Source organism: Myotis myotis, unplaced genomic scaffold, assembly GCF_014108235.1.
Source record: "Myotis myotis isolate mMyoMyo1 unplaced genomic scaffold, mMyoMyo1.p scaffold_m19_p_9, whole genome shotgun sequence".
NCBI lineage: Eukaryota > Metazoa > Chordata > Mammalia > Chiroptera > Vespertilionidae > Myotis > Myotis myotis.
This window is the reverse complement of record NW_023416401.1, coordinates 36,475,478-36,500,927: the sequence shown is the minus strand read 5'-3', so window position 1 is coordinate 36,500,927 and position 25,450 is coordinate 36,475,478. Positions and strand designations below refer to the sequence as shown.

Below are 25,450 nucleotides of genomic sequence, written 5' to 3'. Positions count from 1 at the left end.
AAATTTTCAAAGTACTTCAAGGACTCAAATACACATTCATGGATCCTCTGCTATGTGCTAGCAAATAGGAAGATGATGAGACAGTAATCCTTTCTGTCCTCAGAGAGCTCACTTTCAGTGAAGGAGAGAGATACACACAGATTATCATAAAATTATGTTGGAAACACCTGATAGAGACACGCACAGGCTATGACAGAAGCACCAGTGAAATACACCCAACTCAGCCTGAGGGGAGACATTCCACAAAGACTTCCAGGTGAGGCCCACGCTGAGACTCAAGGAAGAGCCGTCTATTGTAAACTAGTTGGGCTTACACAAATAGATGTCACTAATTTGGATTAGTTTTATACATGTTAAAAACCACATGTAAAGGGCATTGATCTCTAAACTTTGTGTTAGCAGTTTGATCTAACATTATAAAGTTATATTTAGCCGAAACCGGTTTGGCTCAGTGGATAGAGCGTCGGCCTGCGGACTCAAGGGTCCCGGGTTCAATTCCGGTCAAGGGCATGTACCTGGGTTGCGGGCACATCCCCAGTAGGGAGTGTGCAGGAAGCAGCTGATCGATGTTTCTCTCTCATCGATGTTTCTAACTCTCTATCTCTCTCCCTTCCTCTCTGTAAAAAATCAATAAAATATATTTTAAAAAAAATAAAGTTATATTTAAAAAAAGTAATAATTTGACCCTTTCATTATAGTCCATTGACTTTCAAACTGTATTCCAGAATTTTGGGGAGAGGGGGCTGGCGTGTTTTTAGGCACCTCGGCCTGGGGGTGGTAGAAGCTAAGCAGGCAGTCCTCCGGGCCCTCACCAGGGGTGCTTCACTGTTCCTCCTGTTGTATTTGTGGGTGTTGTGTGCACTTTTTTCTAATCAGAAAAGGAGGTTCTGATATTAAAATATGTTTCAAACTACAAAGAGAGGCCAAGTCCCCAGTGAAGAAGGGTTCATTACATACTTCTCATCTAAGGCCAATTTACTCAGGTGGGTACTTTAAAGCAAAGCACCAAAAGTATTCCCACCCCTAGTTATCTTTGCTCATTCTGCAACCATGACCCTGATACCCTTCCCCTATCCCAGGCAGCAACCTCATAAAATGAAGAGGTAGACTTGAAAAAATTAATCATTATCCTGAAGAAAACACCCTCAAGAAGTACAGTTTATTAATGGTGGGATGGTGGCACATTCATGTACAAAGACAGCAAATTATCATTCTTTAGAACAAATTGTGTTATAATGAATACTATCATAATAAAAATCACGTCATATGGAATAGGTTTATAATTCCTAATTCTAAATCAATGTTTTGCCCTGGCTGGTGTGGCTCAGTTGGTTGAGCATCATCCCATGCATCAAAAGGTTGCTGGTTCCATTCCGGGTCAGGGCATATGCACAGGATTTGGGCTTGATCCCCACTTGGGAGTGTAGGGGAGGGAGGCAGCCTGATCAATGCTTCACTCTCACATCTATGTTCCTCTCTCTCTCCCTTCCCTTCCTCTTTCTCTAAAAATCAATACAGAATCTTTTTTTTTAAATTAATGTTTTAAATAACATCTGATATAAAGTTATAGAACAGCTAATGTTTGGGTAGTTCCTTTGTGTTTATTATTTTGGGACTTTACCAGTCATGTACATTTCAAAATACAAAAATGTTTTTCTTTTGTCCCAAATGCAAGATGAGAACCTGGTTTTCTGACATGATTGTCAGAAATATGTTGTTTTAGATACATCAACATATAGTTTCCATGGCTCTTTTAGTCTAAAGGAAGGTTTTCCAAAATAGTTATACAATGTCTATACAACACATCATTTTGAAGCTGGGTTGAGAGAAGTAGATCTAGTCTCAGGTTAAAAGGAAACATCAGATGAACAGCTACCCTGGGTCCTACTGAAAGCCAACCAGGAAGGTAGAATGAGTCCCACACGAATGGATTGAAATCTGAAAGACAGCTTGTTGTGTTGAGCAGCACTCAAAGGCCATAGCTCCTGAGACACTGATTTTTCCTAGAAAATCTAGTGCACTTTGGGTATGCCCACATGGGGGAAAGAGACCATGAAGCAGCTGCTAAGGCTTTCTTACTGAAACCTCTCCCCATCCATTGCTCCTTGGGGCGCCTCATCAACCTGCTATGAGGGCAAAAAGCTAATTCTGCTTGTGGATCAACGCTCAGGTGAGCCCCCAGTGGCACCGACTCTTTGGGGCAAGTGTCGAGGAGATTAATTTTTCCACTGCTAAGTTGTTTGTACTCATAATACGAAAGAATCTAATGAATGTTACAGAAACCCATTTATGGATTTTTTAACCTGCTCATAAGGGTAACAAATAAGCTAGTCATCTGGTTGGCAGGGTCTAGGCAGGAGGCAGGAGCAGAGGGAAAAGATGTGAGCAAGAAAGTGGACATGGAAAGGAAATCCCACAAACTACTCTTATTTCCCAGACTTAGCTTTCATTGAAAAATACGTCCTTAATGGAAAACTTACTGCTCCTTGACACAGTGAGTTTGGCTTACAGTGGGGCCTTGACTTACGAGTTTAATTTGTTCTGAGACGGAGCTCGTTAAGGAGCTCATTAAGGAGCTCGTTAACTCAAATTACTCTATCAACTCAATGCAAAAAATCAGGAGAGGCAGCTGGTATCTCAAAAAACTCGTTAGTCGGGACGCTGGTAAGTTAAGGCCCCACTGTATTTAGTAAGTCTTTTTAACATGACTTATAGTAGGCTCTCGGTCTACTTATTAAGAAATTACTATTATTTTTGTTGGGGATGATAATGCATGATAGTTATGTGAGAGAAAAAAAAGTCCGTGTCAGTGTGAGATACATAGTGAAGTGACATGATGCCTTAGATTCTTTTTTTTTTAAAGAGAATCTGGCAAAAATAACAGTAAGTGGGGGGAAATAAGAAGATAAGACTGGCCAAGTGTTACACTTCATGATGGGCATATGAGGGCTCCTTACATTAAACTTTCTATTTCTGTGCATGTTACAGTAGGTTACAAAGTACCCAACTGAGTAAATTGGCCTAAAATTTTCATAATAGGAAGTTAAACACCGATTTTTAAAATAGGTCGAAAAGCCACACTGTGACAATGCTCTTCCAGCTGGTTCCCACACAAAAAGAAGGCAAGCCTACCACTAAATGTCTTTGATTCATCAGTTGGAAGATCCACCATTCATTTAATAATAGTTTTTCAGAGGAAAATAAATGCACAACATTAAAATGATTGTAAACTATATCAAATTTCAGAATTGTTGAAACGTGCCTCGAAATCATCGTAACTTGCCATTTTTCCTTTGTCAGTTTTCAATAGGAATTGTTGCTAAGAGGCCAAGTTTGAAAAGAAAGGTGTACCAGGTCTCCATTATTTATTTAGTCATCATATTTTATTTTATCACTTGATTTAAGCCATTAAATGGGAGTTCGTGTTAACTTAGCGGCTGAAGGTTTGCCTCCCTAAAACGTAAGCGAGCAAGTGCAGGCGAAGCAGGCTTAAGAATGCAGTAAGTCTGAGCCTCTCACTGGCCTGTACATTGCTACCCTTGTTTTAATATTGCCTGCTAATGAAAGTAATAAAACTGTAAGATTATAAATGCCCAAAGCACACGTATCTGTGGACCTTGAAAGGAGTCAGAGTCACTGCTAGTTTCCCGAGAATCAGCTACCCCTTCAGTAACACCTCGGGGGAGAGGAACCACGCTGGGCAGAGAAGCTTCGTGCTCTGCAGAGAGGAAAGGATCTATTCTAGGTGCTACAAGTTACGGATCTAGAGCGAGTGACGGCGTAACCAGAGGGTCTCTTTTCATCGTGCCGCCCAGGGGCGGCTGGGCTCTCCGCGGGATCGCCCGGCGCTCCCACACGCCCCCTTGCGGTAGGGTTAGCCTGGGGGCTGGACACGTGCATCTGGCCGGGAGGAAACCACGGAGTCTGAAGACGCCAGGTGCGCCCAGACCTGCGCGCGCGCGGACAGATGTGCACAGCGGCGTTACTTACTGTCTTCCGGCAGGTTGTTCTCCCGCTCTTCTCTCTCCATCTGCTGGCACCAGCCTTCCATGCGGTCTCGCTCCGCCTGCAGAAGCTTCAGAAACCAGTGGCCATCCCGGTGGCACACTGACCTTTGAACGGCCTCCATGGGGTCTTCGGTGATCGAGTCAATCCAGGGGTCCGGGGGAGGCAGGATCGAAGGGTCAAAATCCGCGTCGAAATCGTCGTCGGCCGCACAGGCGTGGTAGTGGTTTCCTGAGCCCTGAATGCTGACGGTGGAGGTGCTGGCGTCCCGGGAGAACTGCCTGGCCGCGGGGCCCGGGCACGAATTGTCCTCTATAGACTCCAGAGAGTTTTCCAGGTTGTCGTGGAAGTCCAGGTCAGCCTGCACTGCCGTCGTCACACTGTTGGATCGGGTGAACCTGCGGAAGCTTGGAGGAATGGGGAAAGGAGATTTAGTTCAAGGATATTTCTTGAAGCAACACCACTTTCTACATTTCTTCATGGTGTGACAATCGGGGTCTCATCTCCTCGGTCTGCAGAGGCACGCCCTGATACAAGCATATCAGTAGCCGTAGCTCTAACATAAAGAATGCGAATTTCTCTCCCGGCCAGCGTGGCTCAGTGGTTGAGTGCGGAGCAATGAACCAGGAGGTCGCAGTTTGATCCCCGGTGGGGCACATGCCCAGGTTGTGGCCTCAGGCCCTGGTGCAGGAGGCAGCCTATCAATGATTCTCTCTCATCATTGATGTTTCTCTCTCCCCCCCTTCCTCTCTGAAATCAATAAAAAAATATTTAAACAAAGAATACAAATTTCTCATGTTCATTCAGTATTAAAGCACAGCGAGAGAAATTTTAGAAGTGGAGCAATCAAAGCCAGTATAATGTCCCATAGCCAGTTTCCTCCCCATATCTGGACAGCCTGAATCCTGAAATTCAGATTGGTGAGGGGTAAGGGAGCAATTCAATTATGTCTTATTATGCATAACTTGCATAGAAGTGGGAGGGAGGGGAACCAACCCAAACTGGGCGAAGGCTATCATGAATCTGGCAAAAATCACATTTTCCCAGCGGCAGCTCTTACCAAGTAAGACTTCCTGAAAGCAAACTAAAGAATTGGTAGGTTCCCCTTAAAAGTAAGACTCCTTTCCCTGCTAAGGATTCACCTGTCTCTTGATTGCATAGGTCATTGTTATTATTTAGAACAAAGCTTTGGGGGCAAAAATCAGCTCACAGTTCTAGAGTTTTCCTGTACCGTCCTCCCCTGTGCCTTTAACTTCCCTTCTCAGAGTCCTTCTACCAAGGTGATAGAAGACAACTTGTTAAGAGATTCAATCTGAGCACTTTATATGGACAGCCAAAGGACTCTGAACATCCCTGGTTGATTCCTGCAGTGAAGGTGAAGACGTGGAAGATGGGAGGGTTGGGGAAGAACCGAGGAGCAGTGAATTCTTTCTCAGACAAGGGGAAAGGAAGCCGTGGGTGTGAAGCAATTTAAATGCACACACACACAAGCTTAACGGCTCCTGGCGCAGGCGGGAAACAATGGTGGAGAATATAAGTCCACTGAAGGTAGCATCGTGTGTCTGTTACCCCATCTATATTTCTTTGTTTTTTTTTCTTGAGTCTGCAGGCCGACGCTCTATCCGCTGAGCCAAACCAGCTAGGGCTTGTTTTTTTTTTTCTTAAGGTAATTTCTTGATCTAATATTTTATATATTTTAATTGTGAAAAAATACATATCACAAAATTTACCATTTTAATAAGTTTTGAGTGTACAATTCAGTGGCATAAGTACATTATTCACATGGCTGTGCATCCCTCACCATTACCCATCTCCAGAACTTTTTCATCCTTGATAATTGAAACTCTTTACCCCTTAAATAACTACCACTCATTCTACCTACCCCTTCCCCAGGCTCTGGCAACCACCATTCCTTCTGTGCCTTTGAGTTTGACTACTTTAGGTCTTCCATATAAGTGGAATCATAAAGTAATTGTCCTTTGGTGACTGCCTTATTTCATTTAGCGTAATGCCTTCAAGGTTCATCCATGTTGTAGCATGTGCCATAATTTCCTTCCTTTTAAAGGGTGAATAATAACCCCCCCTTATTCATGGGGATATGCTCCAAAACCCCCAGTGGATCCTGGAAACCGTGGTTAGTACTGAACCTTGTGTATACTGTTTCTCTACACATTCATACCTGAGATAAAGTTTAATTTATAGACACAGTAAGAGAGTAAAAACAATCCTATATAATAAAAGGCTAATATGCAAATAAACCAAACAGTGGAACAACCAAACAACCGGTCGCTATAATGTGCGCTGACCACCAGGGGTGGGGGGCCGCATGTGGAACATGGCAGGCATTGGATATGGGTGGGATGGTGGAGCCGGTGAGTGGGGGCACCAGATCAAGGCAGGGTGCTGGTCGCTGTTATCAGGGCAAGCCTCTGGTGCTTACTGAAAATTCTTTGCTCCCTCGCGCTGTGGCCCTGCAGGCGCTCGCATCTGCTGCCAGTGATGGCCCCACTTGCACCCGCTGCCCATGCCTGGTGCCAGCCCTGATCGCTAGGCACCATCAGTGGGTGTGAGTAGCAGCTGCCACCCCCTACCACCCCTGAGGGCTCTCCACCTTCCCCTGCTCCTGAGTGGCGATCGGGGCAGCAGCCGCCGCTCGCACCCACTGCTGGCGCTGGCCCCAATTGCTCAGCGCCGTTAGCAGGTATGAATGGGGCCAGTGTTGTCAGCGCATGGGAGCAGCAGCGACCAGAGCAGGGCTGCCGGCAGACAGGGGACCGGGGGCCATGGTGGGAGGGGTTGGGCAGGGGCATGGAGGATGGGCTGAGACCCGCCCCTGAGCCCACCACAGTCTCATGGCCCACAATTCCTTTCAAGGTGCACGAATTCGTACACTGGGGCCCTAGTAACTAATAATACAATAGAACAATTATAACAATATTCTATAATAAAAATTATGTGGGTCTCTCTCTCAAAATTTCTCATTGTACCAAACTCACTTTTTCACTTAATGGAAGCACCATACAGTTTCTCTTTGGCATAGCTGAATGGCCAGGATCACTACTCTTGTGCTTTGGGGCCAATAAGTATAAAAAGGGTTACTTGAACACAAACACTGCGATATGGGACAGTCAATCTGATAACCTAGTCTGCTGCTGACTCACGGGCAGGGCAGGGAGTATACACAGAGCTAATGCCCTGGACAAAGGGATGATTCACTTCCCAGGAGAAACAGAGAGGGATGGAGCAAGATTTCATCATGCTATTCAGAATGGTGCACAATTTAAAACTTATGAATTGTTTATTTCTGGAATTTTCCATGTAATATTTTCAGACATGATTGACTGCCAGTAACTGAGACCTCAGAAAGAAAAAGTGCAAATAAGAGGGGACTACTGTATGTATATACCATATTTTGTTTATATACTCATCTCTTGATGGACTCTTCTGCTATGAACATGGGTGTACAAATATCTCTTCGAGAGCCTGCTTTCAACTCTTTTGGGTATATACCCAGAAGTACAATTGCTGAATAATATGGTAATTCTGTTTTTAATTTTTGAGCAATTGTCATGCTGTTCTCCATAGCAGGTACACCATTTTATATTCCCATCAACGGTGCACAAGGGGTCCAATTTCTCCACATCCTTGCCAACACTTATTTATGTGTTTTTTTTAATAGTAGCCATCCTAATGGGGCTGAGGTGGTAAATTTTCTTGACCAGTTCATGATTATACCATTTTAAGAGTGCTCATTTGCCAGTTGATTTTCAGTTACTGTTTCATGTTCCATAGTGCACTAAACAATACAACATTTAATAAACCAGATATGCTTCTTAACTCTCCTGGAACACTCTGTGAAAGCCAATTAAGACTAATACTCTGATCCCTCAAAAATAAAGAATGACCAGAATAAAACAGGTAATTATTTGCAACCCTATACCCCTTAGAAAAACTAGAAGTCCCAAAAAGGAGAGAGTCCAATCATCTGAATAAATCATTTCCCCCCCCCAAGACAATAAATATCTAGGAAAAAAGTGGCTGCACTAATCTGTGTTAGTTATTAGCACAGTCAAAATGATCAAATATGTTGTGATTCATTTTATGAAGATGGACCAGACGAAACTGGCCCATTTCACTGTTTGCTGTTTTCAAGAAATTACTTCCATTATACCTGGTCATGTTATAAGTTTTCAAACTCTCCAATGGGCCATTAAAAAATCACATAATGCGAGAGTCTGAAGGCAATGTTGTAGATCTCTTGTACTAGCAAGGAAACATAGAAGAGCCACTTATTTCCGAACTTCCTGTCCAGCTGCATATGTGTGAATTGGATGGCTCTCCTTGCAACAGTTGACAGTGTGGCTGTTCTACTAACACAAAATCCCAGCTATGAGAAAACACGAGGCTGCACTCTCCAAGATCCTGTGCTGCCAGAGGCATTACATTTCCAGACTTAAGGACGGACCAGTGCCTTATTGTTTCCAACTGGAGCAAACTTGCCAGAGACAGAATCTGTTTCACATACAAAACAGAGACCTACTTTCCTGGGCCCGTTTCTATCGACACAAAACCGTACCATTGGCATTCCTGACAGAGGCTCCTGGCTATGAATCTGGTAAAGTCTCCACCTCCTTAAGAAAAATCACTTGGCAGCAGATTAGTAGGAGTTTGTGCAGTTTAGTCACCCAGAAAGAAATAACAGTTAAGTGAAATGAAAATGGTTTGGGATTAAAAGCGGTGCCTTTGAACTCAGGCAGCCCTGTCCCGGCTGCACTGTGTCTATCAATTAAGTTCCTCAAGCAAGTGCTTTCTTCCACCCAGAGCTTTCAAAGAATGTTCTGCTCTACAGAACGTTTTCAGTCTCTCATGGGCAAAGTTCCTTCTCAGGGAAGGGTGCCATCAAGTTGTTGCTGTTTTAAAATTCTGATAAAAACAGAGAAGCAGTCACTGGATTAATTTCTGTAGTTTTGAAAAGAACAGATCAGTTGCTGGTTGCTGCTAAAAATCCAAAAGCTGAATCCAGTGTCTTGCTAGTTTTGAACCCACAATCTCCAGTGTTGAAGCTTCTTGGGTCCTTCATGCCCTGAAGGCACAGTGTGTAATAATTACAGCTTCTGAAACAGACCGGCCAATATTCTGGTCTAAGGAGCAAAAAACCATGAAACTACAGACTGGCTCAACCAGTATGGGACACAATACCCTGTCTGTTCTGAATAGCAAGAGAAAAGTCACTTGTTAGTATTCACCTCTGCTGTTGCTTTGTGCTCCTTCTATGAAACCAGTTTATATTTCAATTAGAGGATTTTCTGCCCCCCTCCCGCGACTTTTCTGCACAGCAGGCTACAAATCAACACGCAGATGGCGCGTTGCAGGCCCATTCTCATCTCCTCTGTCCGATGGGGCTGTCTAAGCAAAGTAAATCATGAACAGAAACTAAGCACAGTTGTTATCTTTAGAATATACGTGCTTGGGACCTGCAAGGATTCCATTATGCGAGACCTAAGCCATGAAATTATCTTAAGGAGACGGACTCAGTCGTCCTGTTGCACAATCCTCTGGCTTCTGGTGATCTTTATCTCTCTCATTCACATAGTGGTTGCTTCTCAGAGCTACATCTAGTTTCAAAAGGAGAAACACGATTCCTATGCTGCTCTTTCTTTATAGGGGACTTCAGACATTTGTCACCAAGCCTTTGGTCAAGGCCAAATATATGTGGGATCTCAAAACGATACTCTTCAAAAGTGCAGTCATCTTGGTATTTTATGAAATGGTTCCCTTTAACTGATGTAAAGCCCAAGATATCTCCTTACATAAAATAAAAGATAGGTTAAAAGAAAGTTGTGGGGTGAGGAGATTGAGATAAAAATTACAACTTTTTAGCCCTGGCCGGTTTGGCTCAGTGGATAGAACATTAGCCTGAGGACTGAAGGGCCTGGGGTTCAATTCCAGTCAAGGGCACATGCCCGGGTTGCAGGCTTGATCCCTAGTAGGGGGTGTGCAAGAGGCAGTTGGTCAATGATTCTCTCTCATCATTGATGTTTCAATTCCTCTCTCCCTCTCCCTTCCTCTCTGAAATCAATTAAAATATATTAAAAAAAATTACAACTTTCTAAAAAAGAGGTTCATGCTTTTTTTGTTATGGTTAATCCTCACCTGAGGATATTTTTTCCATTTTTTTTTAGAGAGAGTAGAAGGGAAGGGGAAGAGAGAGAGAGAGATCAATTGGTTGCCTCCCACACGTGACCCTACCAGGGCCAGGGACCAAACCTGCAACCCAGGTACATGCCCTTGACCAGGAATTGAACATGTGACCCTTCATGCCCAGGGTGATGCTGTAACCACTGAGCATGTGACTGGGGCAAGGTTCATGCTTTCTGTCATATCAGCTTCCCAGTTGGAACAGCGCATGAAGAACCTAGGCCTAATGCAGCCCTTGTTTCCAAATTCAGTAGGGAGGAGCTCTCCAGCTCCCCATTTGTATGAGGTTAGCACTGTCTTATCGACACATTTTAAAACTACCTCAACACAAAAATCCATTGGTTATTTAAAACCCTCCATGTCGGTCACTCTTTTGCTTGAAGAGCTCCCCCTTATATATTTATTTATTTTTGAGAGAGAGAGAGAGAGAGAGAGAGAGAGAGAGAGAGAGAGAGAGATCAATTTGTTGTTCCACTTATTCATTGGTTGATTCTTGTATGTGCTCCGAGCAGGCATTGAACCTGCAACCTTGGCATATCAGGACAACACTCTAACCCACTGAGCTACTTGGCCAGGGCCATGAAAATCTCTTTAAGCAAAGGAAATAGAATAGGTTTTCAACATAAAGACTCTCTCTACTTCAAATAATTGTATTATATTTGTCAAATAAAAGAAAGAGAGGAAATGGGAGATAACCACAGTGGGCTTGTTATCATGTGACAGCTTCAGAGGGCACCCAGCATGCTGCCAGCCTCCTTTCAGGGCCAGCTGGGCAGGTGCTAGCGCAGTGATGAGCTGTCACTGCAGAACCTTGGTGAGGAGTCTCAACAGAACATCCTTGAACTGGCTGCCCCAGGAGGAACTGCTTTCTTCAGCAATCCAAGCATTAGGTCACTCCCTGGCTCCTGCCCTCAGGCAGCTAAAAGCCCAAGAGGTCTCACTTACAATTTTTTTTTTTTGTTATTGTGGTCTTGTTGTTGGGTCAAATGGAGGCCATAGGCTTGTGAAATAGATGCTTTTTGTAAACTAAATTATCTTGAAAAATGTGTAAGAGAAAGAGAGAGAGGTGGAAAAGACAAAGACAAAAGGAAGGAGGAAAGAGAAAAAGAAAAAAGAAGGAAGGAAGGAGAGAAAGAAAAAAAATGAACGTGTATGAGGCATATCAGGAATTATGCCAAGTTTCAGGCTTTTGAAACTTGAAACGCATGAATGACGCACCTTTAAAACTCAGGTGTACTGTAAGGAACTATTTGGCTAGATCATGATATTGTTAACTTGGCAAAGAAAAGAGGCTGTTTGCCAAATCCCGTCTAAGATCAATAGTGGGTATTAGGCTATGCAGCACTCCAAGTAAACTGTGAGGAGTGGGGATTGATCCAAAGCTTCTGAGTTGGCAAAGGCGGATATTTTTGACTGCCAAAGGTCTTTCCAAGTCTGTGGTTCCTGAATTGGCTGTCAGAAGGTTCTGTCTCAATTTTGGCTTTTTGTTTTAACGTCCTGCCTAGTTGAAAAGACACAAATCACTAGAAGCCCAAAGTTTACATATTTAAGTCATTTGCAATCAAAAGAGATCATTCATAGTAGTTGACGCTTGCTAAAAGAGAAAGCAATGCTACCTCTTCACATTGTTCCACTCAGTTGTGAGGCCATGAATTTGAATGTATGAAGCAAGAAAGATTTCAGAAACTCAGAATTTTATAGAAATAGAAGAGACGTTGGTGATAAAAGCATAATCATCTTATTCCCTGAGGCATGTGCGTTTAGAAATAGAGAGCAGCTTTCATAATAGATTGCCAGTACTTTCCTCCAACACCTACACCTTGACTTGTGCATTCACAGGCCTGCTGAAGTGGCAGGTGTCATTCTCAAGCATATTTTGATGCCAGCAATAGTCTCCCCAACCCCAGCATTGAGTGTCCCCTGGAGCCTACATATTATCTTGCAATAAACAAAAGGTAAACTAGGAGAGAAGGAGATGGCTCCACCAACTGGAGATAAGAAAGACCAGAGGCTTTTTTGCAAATCACCAAAATACCCATCTCTCCTATTCCCATCCCATCAACACCAATGAAAGGATTTTGCCTTTCCCTCGCATACACATAGCTCCAAACGCACAAATCCTACTGATGACATTCACTGTTACCTAACTTCACATATTTCACGAAGGCATGGTGGGGTGGGGGAGTGGTTGAAGGAAGAAAAGAAGCCACAAAGTGATTTACTACCCACTTATTCTAGTTAAAGTTTTCTATTCTAATTCCCTGGATGCTGAAGGCAAATCGTCCTTGATGTAGCACTTTGTCTCACATGGATGATCGCTAAAGATCCCAGGTAGTTAAGAAGTCCTTTACAAAGACACAGATGGAAATATTAAATATACATACACCAGAAAAATAACATTCTGGAGTTTCCTTTCTAGAAAATTGCCATGAGACCAGTAGCTTCTATCTATATAATCTCTAACATCAGATGTCAGTTTGTTAATTTGACAATGTTGATAAATAACAAAAAGCACATAAGTTCAAAACTTCTACCATCCCTTAACACTCTTAGTTGTGAAAATTAAGAATGACTGATTTATAAGTTGTTACAAAATATGTCACAAATATCTAACCTTATGAAAGCTGAGTTGCAACAGGGGCTGAAGGCCAAACCTATAACACTCACTTCACACTTTTGTTTCTGAACTAGAGATTACGTCAGCAATATGGCAACATGGGAAATATAGCAATAAGCAGAAAAGCAAGACTCAGTAGATTGTGCCTACACCTCAATTAAGAGTCTCCATATATGCATAATACTAAGCTAAAATTGAAGAAAAACGAACCCGACTGGCATGGCTCAGTGGCTGAGCATCTACCTATGAACATGGTTCAATTTCTGGTCAAGGGACATGCCCAGGTTGCAGGCTCGATCCCCAGAGTGGTGGAGGCAGCCGATCAATGATTCTCTCTCATCATCGATGTTTCTATCTCTCTTTCCTTCTCCTTTCCTCTCTGAAATCAATAAAAATATATTTAAAAAAATAAAAATAAATGATGACAAAATAATGACTTTTTGAATACCCCAAAGCTGGAAGAATTCATCACGGGTAGATATACACTATAAGAATGGTTTAAAAAAAATTCTTCAAGCAGAAGGAAAATGATGCTAGGTGGAACTTTGGACCTACACAAAGGAATGAAGAACACTGGAAATCATAACTTGGTGGATAAATATAAGACTTTAAGTCACTATTCAGAACTTGCTTTTATGACTACTTTATTATGACCAGGACTAAAAACCAGTCAGAAGTCTGGGGTTGGGGGAGGGGCTCATCCACTCTAATCCTCACTGCAGGATGATCTGGCTGGGATTGTAGCTTGCCAAATCCTTGATGTCAGAATCTTTGGGTCTTGGGTTCAAATTGTTTGTAAATTTGCACGTATCCTCCTATTTTCAGTGCAGTAATCCTGCCTTCAACTGTGCTGCTGTCCTCCAGACCAGACACCCTTTTGTTTTAGCCTCTGAAGATGAAAAGCCTCCAGGCTTCTGCCCCAGGGAGGAAGGACTGGCACGGGCTCTGCAGGTCCAAGGGGTTTGTAGCTCCACCTTCATTCTGCTTTGACTGCCCAACATATTCCCATGCCTTCTGTGGGCTCTGAAATTTAAATCAAGGTACAGCTTGGATTTCTGCATCACTGGCTTTAGATTCAGTTTCTCTGATCAGCTAAGTCGGTTATCACTAGTCTATCTGCCTTCCAGCTTTCGAAATGGTCTCTGTGTGTGTCTGTGTGTTTCCCTCTCCTGTTCTCTTCATCCGTGGCAATTTGTGCCAAAACAAAACAAAAAATAAATATGGTCAGAAACAAGTAACCCAGGGAAGTTTGATGCTTTTGCTTTGTTTTTTGTTTTTTTTTTTTAATAAACACGAAGTGGAATTCAAATAAAATAAAATAAAATAAAATTTTCCTGGAAAAAGTATGGGTAAAACTATACCCCTATATTAATTCATGGTTAATGGATAAGATTATGGGGGATTTTATTTTATTTCTGTAATTTATAAATTTTTATAATACATAAATATGAACGTACTCTTTATCGTTAGATTATCCAATTATAGAAAATATAGATAATACTTAATAATAAGATATATAATCAGTTTTTTAAAATGCTCCAAAGCCCATCAGAGAGTTATAAACTGTTATTATGCTATTGTACGTTTTTTTCTAATTAAATTTGCTGTTTCATACCAATTTTATAATGAAAATAATATTTTTTCTCTTTGTGTCCACTGTTATAGCCACTAATGGGCTAGTGCAAGAAGTTTAGTTTGAACCACTGTTGAAGCACAGTTTTTACCCAGAAGGAAGGGGAGATCCATGGGAGACTCTTTGCTTCTCACCTTAGTAAATAGGAAGGATTGGTTTACTAGATTTGCTAATTATCAGCTTGGAAGAAAGGAAGACCTCATGCAAATTCCCGGGGAGTCATCAAAAGACCAGACAGAATGGATACAGGATGCTAGGAGGCCGTGGGACAGAGAACCGTGGTGGAGGTGAGTAATCCCGGGGAGGAGGTGGCACGACTTGCCCGCTTTGTTCAGCACCAGTCCTGCATGTCAGCAAACATATGCCGTGTGGATCCTGTCAAACAGTGCCTCCAGCCTACCCGAGAAACGGAATTGAAGGAAGATAGCTAGTGTTTGATGGAGATGAGGTGTTTCTTCACGGCCTTCAAATAAGCTGTCTTGTTCCCAAACCACATGCATGCATTGTCCCTGGCTTGGTGCTGCCATGGCATTCAAACTGGTGACCTTTAGCATTCCTCTGTGCAGGGCCCCACCATGAGGCGGCCCTGGAGAATGAATGTGGCATATTTGCTATCAATGGCATTCTGAAGATGTCATGGCTGCCTGCAAATATATCAGCATTTGTAATACTCATTTTGATTCCCCCTCCCCCCCCTTTTTTTTAAGCAGATAGGTTACTTAGTGCATTTTACTTTCTACTAATGAGTTACTGACTTTTGTTTTGATTTGGAACACTGAAGAGCACCCTGTATTTACAAGTCTACCCTTTAACAGACAAACCAGCCGGGTGGACTTTGCTATGCTAGTTTTGGTTCCTAAATTGTGGCAAATTCAAAAGGTGATAATGAATCTCTTGGCCTCTTACAAAGTCTTCCTCTTCCTCTTTCTGTACTATCTTTCTCTGGCTCTGTTTTCTTTCTTTCTCTCACTTTTTGTTAGGTTACTGTTGCGTATCAGTCTGTTTATTTGGGGAAGGAAGAGATGGGTTGTATTGGCCATTCATTGTGAAAACAACAGTCTCAACTTTATCACTAGATAATTTAAGAAAATCCCCTGTCTGTCATTAGGTAATTTCATCTGCCCAAATTAGCTTTTTAAGATCCCATCTAAATGAATTACTACCAGCAAAATTATAAAAAGAATTATAATTAGAGACAGAAGATATAAGTAATCCCTGACTGTTTGACAATGGATTTCCTTTGGAGAGGTTGAAAACATCATTAACATAAATTTAAATGCTTATTTACTTTACAGAGGTTAACTATAAAGTGACCTCTGAGGAAGGGTGCGTTTTAGAAAGTTAAGCACCAACATTGGGTTTACTAGTCCTTTGGAGAATGAATTTTAAATAAACTACTCAGTTTACCGAGGAATTGACCATCCTTACAAACTTCAACAATTCATTAAATGTTCAACTTTTCAATAACATGATTAAAGTGGCTCATTTGAAGTTTTTGGGTTGCTACTAGGCCAAATAATGCAATATTTTACATTCTGAATGCTGGGCAAGTGTCAGGGCATTAATTTGGTAAAAGAACAGTTGACTGCAGGGGAAATGTTTAAAGGAAAAATTTAAATTTGAGGTTATTCTCTTACTTTAAAGAAAAGATGGTATAATTGCTTTCTTAAAATTTCAATCTTTAGAGAGATTCTATCTGGGTACATAATAGAATTGGAAATACTTATACAGAGCTTCTTTTATGTCAGGTAATTTTCTAAAGTTTTACATATATGAAACATCACACCCCCAGGACAAAACTCTGAGGTTAACATTGTCCACCCTCCTGCTTTGTTAAATTAATAAAATTTATTTCTTAGAGCAATTTTAGATTCACAGCAAACTTAAGCAATTTCCCATATACCTTTGCCCTCTTCTCCCCACTACCAACATCCCCCACCAGATGGTGAACCTACAGAACGTGTAGGTACACAATGGTGAACTTACATGGACACACCATTATTATCCAAAATTCATAGTTTACATTAGCATTAAGTCATGGTGTAGTGCATTCTATGGATTTTGACAGCTGTACAATGACATATATTCAAGTATCATAAATGATCCTACCACTGTAGTATAACAGAATAGTTTTACTGCCCTAAAAATCCTCTGTGCTCTGCCCATTTATCCCTCATTCCCCAATCTTTGAGAACCATTTTTTTACTGTCTCCATGTTTTGTCTTTTCCAGAATGTCATATGGTTGAAATCATATAATAACATGTAGCCTTTGCAGATTGGCTTCTTTCACTTGGTAATGTGCATTCAATTTTCTTCCATGTCTTTTCGTGGCTTGATAACTGATTTCTTTTTAATGCTGAATAATATTCAATCGTCTGTATATACCACAGCTTATTTATCCATTCACCTACTGATGGGCATCTTGGTTGCTTCTAAGTTTTGACAATGATGCCTAAAGCTGCGGTAAACATCTGTGGGCAAGTTTTTACATGGACATAAGTTTTCAATTTCTTTGGGTAAGTACCAAGGAGTGTGATTGCTGGATCATATGATAAGAATATTTTTAGTTTTGTAAGACTAAAACTGTCTTTGAAAATGGTTGTACCATTTGGCATTCCCACCAGCAATGAATGAGAGTTAATGTTGCTCCACATCCCCACCCGGATAATAATGGGAAATTTTCTTTTTCCTTTTCCCCATTTATTCATTATTTATCATTCATTGAGTGCATATCAAACACCAAACACTATTAAGTGCTAAGAGAAAACAAGGAATAAGATAAGTCCTCGTCTCTTAAAAAGTTTACAGTGCCAAATAGAAAGGTTTGTTGAAGAGGAATAGTTTCGCAACACAACAGTAATATACACAGTGCTTATATGTATGTAAATGCAATGTGCTTACTCTACTATTCTAGCTAAACCTTCAATGGAGTGGCCTCCACTATTAAAGTAGAGGAGGGAATCAGCTAATATTGTTTCAGGCTTACCCTGTAAATGCTATCAAAAGTTAACAGACAATATCATTGAATCTTGTTGGTTTATCCTGGGGGAAAATACTTGTACCATACTTGCCAACCTCAAGATGAAAGAGGACAAATGCATGTGGACTCACCACTTTTCTTCTTCTACTTGCACTCCTACGGACTGGAACTTACTGGGTGCTTTATTTTCCCCTGTTTTGTCAGGTTCTTCAGCATCATCCACCTAAAGAAATAATCAAATACGTAGAGGTGCTCCATTTTATTTATCTCACTTGAAAAACAAATGTCACATCTCACTAGAAACCTCTGTACTCTACTAGAATGTTTTGTGATTTGTAACCATTTTCTTCAATATTTTTGCATTTAATGAGAGCCATTACTACATTATTATAGCATGCACTTTGACTCTGCTGATCTTCATAAAATGCAATTTTAGTCACTTAAAATTTACCTAATAAATGTTTGTGATTCCTCCATAGATTTGTATGTACTCACCTGTGAGCACTATGTTAGAAGGGAACACTACATGGGACTATGTTCTTAGAAGTTTTGAATTTGCAGATAACAAAATACAAAAGAAAGGAGAAAATTAATTGATTGTAGTCAGAATTATTGATTTTGGGAGATTTAGGTCTTTACCTCATTAAGATAAACCGTAGAATATCTTCACTCCCCCCTTAAATGTTTCCATTTTAAAATGTATAGTTCCAGGGGTATTAAGTACATTCACATTGTTGTGCTGACATCACCACCATCCATCTCTCTAATTTTTGCATCATCTTATACTGAAACTCTATACCCCCATAGGTTCCTCGATTAGGAAACTTAATTCTCAAAATAATCCTATGAGGGATAGAGGAGGAAACAGGCTCAGGAAGATGAAGTAATTTGCCTAGGATGACACACAGGACCGACCTCTGCTCTTCCCTATTCCAAATCCTTCGGTGTTGGGAGGGTAATTAGCTTCTAGGAAGATGTGGAGGGCATGGTGGTGGAGACTTTGGGCCACAGCCTTCTGCTGTGCCATTTAATTCCAAGCACCAGGGCTAGGAGTTCTTTTAGGAAACTTGACAACTTGTGTTATGGTAACCTGCAGGTTATAAAAAGCATTTGACTCATCACTATTAGAGAAAGTTTAATTACCCTTTAAAAGTGGACTCTGCAGAAAGGGCTGTGAAAATACATCATTGTTGTGAAAAATGTACCCCGCACCTGGCTTTTAGCTGTGCCCTATGTTGGTTCAGTGTGGATAGATTTATTGGACACCACGTCAGGAAGTTATTATTCAAAAGGGCACCTGCACTACAAAACCGGGGGAAAAGAATGACTCTTCTCCATTGATAAAAGGGTAAGCCAAGCTGAACAGATGGGAAAAACAAGAATTAGTTTGATGTTATCTTTGAGGAGCAGAAAATAGTGAGCTGAACTGACAGCCCTGATGAGTTTTCTACCATTTTTATGAGATGCTTGATTAAATGGCCAATGATTATGCTGGAACTGCTGTGCATTCTTTCCTCTTGATGCTGTGATGTGAGTAACTGCTTTCCACACCACCAGGCTCTTTGGTCTTGCTCTCCCTCCCTCCCATATCTATGAGGAGGGACTCACATTTTTGTTCTCATCTGGTTACTCAAGGGTGTTGAACGTACTGTAACACAACCCGATAACCCAGGTTATTCTTGAATGTCCACTCCTTTGTTGAGAATCAAAATGTGCATTAGGAATTGAGGGCCCTTTGTGTTTGACTGTGTTCATGTTTGTTTAGTTACCCTACAGTTTGAGTCACACATTCAATTTAAAGAACAAAAACAATAGCTGCTAATATCTAAAGACATAATGCCTTCATAATTTTGTTTCATCACGTTTAACAATTTAGGGAGTCCAGAGCCAATAATTTGAAAATCTGGTCCTAGACCAGTGATGGCGAACCTATGACACGTGTGTCAGAGGTGACACGTGAACTCATTTTTTTGGTTGATTTTTCTTTGTTAAATGGCATTTAAATATATAAAATAAATATCAAAAATGTAAATCTTTGTTTTACTATGGTTGCAAATATCAAAAAATGTCTATATGTGACACGGCACCAGAGTTAAGTTAGGGTTTTTCAAAATGCTGACACACCGAGCTCAAAAAGTTCGCCATCACTGTCCTAGACACAGCTATGTCATCCAAAATGGCAAGACCACAAATCTGGGAAAATATAAGTTACATTTCTTAGTTTTGGGTTCCTAATTCGAAGGTCGGAAAGGGAGGCTGTTACCTGTATCCCAATTGACAGGCATCGATTTTTCTTAAAGTGATCCTTCTTCCTGTCCTCTGTAGTGATGGTGGCTATGGTGGTCGTGGTGGTGATGGTGGCAGGGTTGTTGCCCATGTGTTGACTTGCAGGGCCATGGATCTGGGCATTGGCGGCTTCGATGGCGGCTGTCAGAGCCTTCATACTGTCCAGGCTCTCCGTGGAGTTGCTCAGTCCAGACTGGCTGATAATATCTCCTCGCTGGCCCTGTCCGTCCATGTAGGCATCCTGGGCAGACTCTGTGCTACTCTGGGCTGTGATAGAAATGAAAGGTTTCGTGGTAGTTCTGGGTGGGACTGGAGGTGGTGTCTTCTTATATGTTGTAATGCAAGATGACACTGGAAGACAGTGAAAACAAAGACACTGTGATTTCTGCATGGGTTTTAATTTCTGATATTGTAACTGACATCCATTGGAAACACACTAAGACACTTAACAAGAACACAAGTCCATTGACAGACTAAGTGAGATTCCTGGTTGGGCCCTTAGGGCCTTTCATGAGGTGACACCCCTACAAAACTGAGGGGACAAAAGACCGAAAAACACCAACCTCTGAGATGGAAGTTTCTGAAATGGAAATTAATATGAGTCAACATAAAGTAGACATGATTAGCCATCTGTAGAAATCTTCTCAGGCAACAGTGCACCCTGAGAGATAATATATGCACATAGATAAGGCCAGGGTGGTCTCCACCTTCTCAGGAAAATATTAAATATAAGTAATATTAAACCAAGTAACTCGTTAAAGAAGATTCTGATGGTTGATAATAAACATTGGGAAAAAAAGGAAAGCATAGAGATTGTAAGCATGTAAAATCTTAAAAACAGTATGAGGTGCCTGGGTTGGGGGGGGTGGGGTGGGATATACAGCATATTATCATAGGTTCCTGCAATTTGCTTTTATCAACATCAGTCTTTCTTTCTCTTTCTTTCTTTCTTTCTTTCTTTCTTTCTTTCTTTCTTTCTTTCTTTCTTTCTTAATATATTTCTTTATTGATTTCAGAGAGGAAGGGAGAAGGAGAGAGAGATAGAAACATCAATGATGAGAGAGAATCATTGATCGGCTGCCTCCTGCACACCCCCCATCGGGGATCGAGCCCGCAACCCAGGCATGTGCCCTTGGCCAGAATCGAACCTGGGACCCATCGGTCTGCAGACTGACGCTCTATCCGCTGAGACAAGCCGGCTAGGGCCATCAGTCTTTCTTTTTCCTTTTCCTTTTCCTTTTCCTTTTCCTTTTCCTTTTCCTTTTCCTTTTCCTTTTCCCCTTCTCCTTCTCCTTCTCCTTCTCCTTTTCCTTCTCCTTCTCCTTCTCCTTCTCCTCCTCCTTCTCTTCCTCCTCCTCCTCCTCCTCCTCCTCCTCCTCCTCCTCCTCCTCCTCCTCCTCCTCCTTCTTCTTCTTCTTCTCCCCCCCCCTCCTCCTCCTCCTTCTTTTCTCTCTCTCTCTCTCTCTCTCTCTCTCTCTCTCTCTCTCTCTCTCTCTCTCTCCTTTCTGTCTCTTTCTCTCTTTCTGGATAGAACTACATGAACTTTTGTTCTGATTTTTTTTGGTGGTTGTTTCTGAGCAGAACTACCTCTTGAGAGGCAATACACTGCACCAAAGTCTCCTTTAGTTGTAAAATAAATGTACACACTAGTTTCTAAATCAGTCTCTGTGTGTCTGTTTGAGCCTACTCCCTGATGTGCTGTCCTTCAGGGCGACTTGATCACCTCAGGGCCTGCACCTGCGCAGTGAGGTGTCTGTGGACCTGGTGAGTTAGCTGAGGTCCTCCTGAGGCTCCAGCTGAAGCCGGCTCCAGCCCTCTCTCCAACTATCTAATTCAGCAGTTCTCAACCTGTGGGTCATGATCCCTTTGGCGGTCGAACGATCCTTTCACAGGGGTCGCCTAAGACCATCCTGCATATCAGATATTTACATTACGATTCATAATGGTAGCAACATTACAGTTATGAAGTAGCGACGAAAATAATTTTATGGTTGGGTCACAACATGAGGAACTGTATTTAAAGGGCCAGAAGGTTGAGAACCACTGATCTAATTGTAACGCTGAGGGTCTTGAAGAAGCTTTACACACTGGCTTTCAGCTTTCCACTTGTGTAGCACGATATAGGAAAATGCAGATCAAAATGAGTTATTAAGTGTCCAAATGGAAACTCCTTGCCAGTGAACAATTTATCAGCTTTCTACAGGCTTTTGTCTTTCATTTAAGATTATTGCATAAAACATACAGCTTTGCATGGGAACAGAGCTCAACAATCAGCAGTCCTGAGAGGCAATGTGTCCAGTGGAGACTCACAGAGCCTGCAAGGTGCAGAGCCAGGAGCAGAACCAGTCTGGTCTCAGGTTCCCCTCCGGGCCACAGTGAAGCTTCTGGCCCAGTAACGCAGGCATGAGCATTGCCAGTATCCCACCTCACCCACTGTAGTTCCATGCACTGTCACTACCGGGGAACTACCTTGTGCTCCCTAGGAGGGTCTGAACAGGATAACCCTACTCAGGGTAATGCTAAGACCAGAGCGGGTGAGAGGAGGAGTGACCATAACTAGGATAGAATCTGCCTATTTGAACCAAATGAGATTAGATCAACTTTATTACTTTTCCTACAATAAATCTTTACAATATGAACTCATTATTTTCTTAAAAATGGATTCCCAGGACATTTGGTCCACTCATATTCCAAAGAAACTCAATCCACATTTCAACATCAAATGTCTGATCTTTTGAATGATTTACTGCTTGTGGTTAACTACCCCAATTTTCTCCTTTAATGTAGACGGTCAAAACCGGACAAAGCAGACAAATACAGAATCGTTTCCTTTGCTGTGATGTGCAATAAAAAGTCTGCCCCGATGTGCTGAGTGTGATATGGAGGTGGAGGGGCACCTTATTTCCAGGGTAAAGACTGACTGGGCTTGGAGCCACTCGCTAGGGCCCATTGCAACTTGGTGGCATCTGAGGGCTGTTGTCGGCTCCTCTTCGATATCCATAGGGATAACTCTGGCTGCTGAAGGGAACCAAAATTTTGACTCCAGAAAACTGCTTTTAGGGATATTGATCTTAAGCTGTTTACTAAGAAACAAAAATCTCAGAAAGAACCTTTGCTCTCCCCTCCACTCCCCCTCTCCCTCTTTCCTGCCCAAGAGATGCAGACTGAGAAACTGCTTTGGGAAGGGAGCTTTGGCTTAATCACTGTAAGAATCTTCACCCTAGCAGGAAGACTCCATGCCTCTCAGCTAGATACCCATTGTTTCTGAGTTGCCCAGCAAGAATTTGCCTGCTCTATAAGTTCGCCTCCTCCTCAACTACCTGTAAATCACCCATTCTCACTTCTGACATCTAGTCCCCTGTTGCCCCCTCCCCTTTCTCCTCGGTTCAGAAATGTCTTATATACCCAATGTTGCCTCATGGTCTTCATGCCTATGTGCATTCTCCATTCGCATGTATTAAAACTTTGATTTTCGACTGTTATTCTATCTCTATTAATTTGATTGTTAGCCCAGCCAAAGAGTGGGAGAAAAAAGTATTCATATATTTTTTAGCCCCCACAGTACGTTGATCACTGGGGACTTCCAGAGAGCAGCAGCAATGCCACAAGTTCACCATGGCTAGATTGGACAGGGAGAGTTCTGGGGACATGTCTTCCCTAACAGGCTGGCCGAGCCCCAGTGCCTGAAGGAAGTAAGAATTTAAGATTGTCCCACTTAGAATAAGGGAGCTGAATAGAGGACAGGACTCATCGGCTGTGTTTTTATCCCACGGGCTTTGTGATGAGGTTTTACTGTGGTGTGGAGCTTGTCGCAATGCTACCCCAGGAATTACAGTCAGGCACCATCTGTCAGTCATCAAATAGGTATTGGGAGTTCAAATCTCCAAGACTGCCGTTTGAAGTAGAAGAAAGAAGATCCAACACGCAGCTCACAATTCTCACAATTCCCTTCTTTCTTGTGCCCCAAATCTTTTGCATTCAAGGTTGCTCTAGAACTCATACGACTAAATCCCCCAATTTTCCCCAGCATTACTCTTTCCTAGCTTTTCAGACTAAGCCCTAAACCCTCCTTCTGTCCTAAGTTTTTGTTTTTTTTTTCATTCTACTCTCATGATTTAATAACACGAATGACTTAGAATCCATTGAGATCTGAGAGCCAGGAAGAGTATGGTAGAGGAGGGTATTAAAAAACTGTGGTACATCTGTACAATGGAATACTTCGCTGCTATAAAAAAGAAGGAACTCTTACCGTTTGCAATAGCATGGATGGAACTGGACAGCATTATGCTAAGCGAAATAAGCCAGTCGGAGAAAGATAAATATCACATGGTCTCCCTCATTTGTGGAATATAATGAACAACATAAACTGATGAACAAAAATATTTTAGAAAATAATAAAAGTAATCCTGATATTTTCAGATTTTTAATATTTCCTACAACTTTTGTGATATACTATGTTAGCACAGTTCTGGTAATATTATTATATTTAAAATATTAATGTTTATTGCACATAATATTATATTTAAATTGTTTTTCTTGAAATATTAATGTTTATTGCATGTAAATGACTAATTATTTTGTATCTACAATCTGGTAAAAAGATTTATTTTGTATATTGTAAACAACAAAAAAAGAGCCCTAGCTTGTTTGGCTCAGTGGATAGAGCGTTGGCCTGTGGACTGAAGAATCCCTGGTTTGATTCCTGTCAAGGGCACATGCCCGGGTTGCAGGCTCTATCCCCAGTGGGGGGCATGCAGGAGGCAGCCAATCAATGATTCTCTATCATTAATGTTTCTGTCCCTCTCCCTTCCTCTCTGAAATCAATAAAAATATATATATTTTTAAAAAGAGCACACATAATTCAGGTGGCCATAAAGCAGATGTAGGATCAAACCCACTTTCTGCATCTTCTTATTAAGGGGTCTCACTGTCTAAGCTAATAGGTCAGATACTATAAAGCTATGTTGAAGAATTATTTAGCAGTTCTTGGTTACTAAATTTTAGAAAGTCTTTCGAACCTAAGAACAAGCCCATAAGAGTTGATTGTGCACATCTCTTCCCAAATCTGTGTTCAGTGACATTTCATTAATAGCTTGAAACTGAACTTGGTCTGAGTGTTTACGCCATGGAAACTGGCAGATACTATAAATCAGTAGTTGTCCCCTGGAGAGCCTGTTGTTAAGCATTTCCAGCACATCTCAGTGCATAGCGGTTCTATTTAAAATGTGGTCCACAAATAGGTATCGATTCACAAACTATTTGATGAGTGCATGGTGAGATACACCATGAAAATTGAAAGTAAGCTTTTAGAAACTTTTCTAACAGTTCTACAGAGTAGTTTGTCAGTTGATTCTAATGAAAACTGCTCGTTTTTGTGTGCCTTTTTAAAAAATTTCCTTTTCCTAGTAATTCATTTTCATTGCATTTTACCAAAGTATTGTTCTGCAACAGATTGGACATCAAACAAACAAACAAACAAACTGGTCTATCACTGGAGATAGTCTGAGAAGCATCTGGATAGTTGGAGAAGCACAGGAAACATTTCAAATCCAGTGGACAGGGCAGAGGTAGTGCATGTGAGATTAAGGACATATTAGTGAAGTAACTTGAAACTACAGGGAACTTTAGAAAGCAAAAGGACATAAAAAAGCCAAGAAAAATGTGGAAGGATCTAAACTTGGGACGTAAAGAGTTTCCTGCACAATTACAGGATGGACTTGTGGTTTTAAT

At 41.6% G+C, this 25,450-nt stretch overlaps 1 protein-coding gene across 8 annotated transcripts in view; it reads right to left on the bottom strand.

The window, feature by feature from the left end:
- The window catches only part of DLGAP1 (DLG associated protein 1), a 617,521-nt gene that overhangs the window by 20,151 nt on the left and 571,920 nt on the right, over nt 1-25,450 (bottom strand). For 7 of the 8 annotated variants that reach the window (XM_036322630.1, XM_036322631.1, XM_036322633.1 and 4 more), the window contains 3 exons: nt 19,698-20,071; nt 17,566-17,657; nt 3,991-4,412 (listed from right to left, as the gene is read on the bottom strand). In XM_036322630.1, the coding sequence (XP_036178523.1) occupies nt 3,991-4,412; nt 17,566-17,657; nt 19,698-20,071 (888 nt within the window). The remainder of the gene's footprint in view (nt 1-3,990; nt 4,413-17,565; nt 17,658-19,697; nt 20,072-25,450) is intronic. The other variant, XM_036322632.1, reaches the window with a different exon arrangement.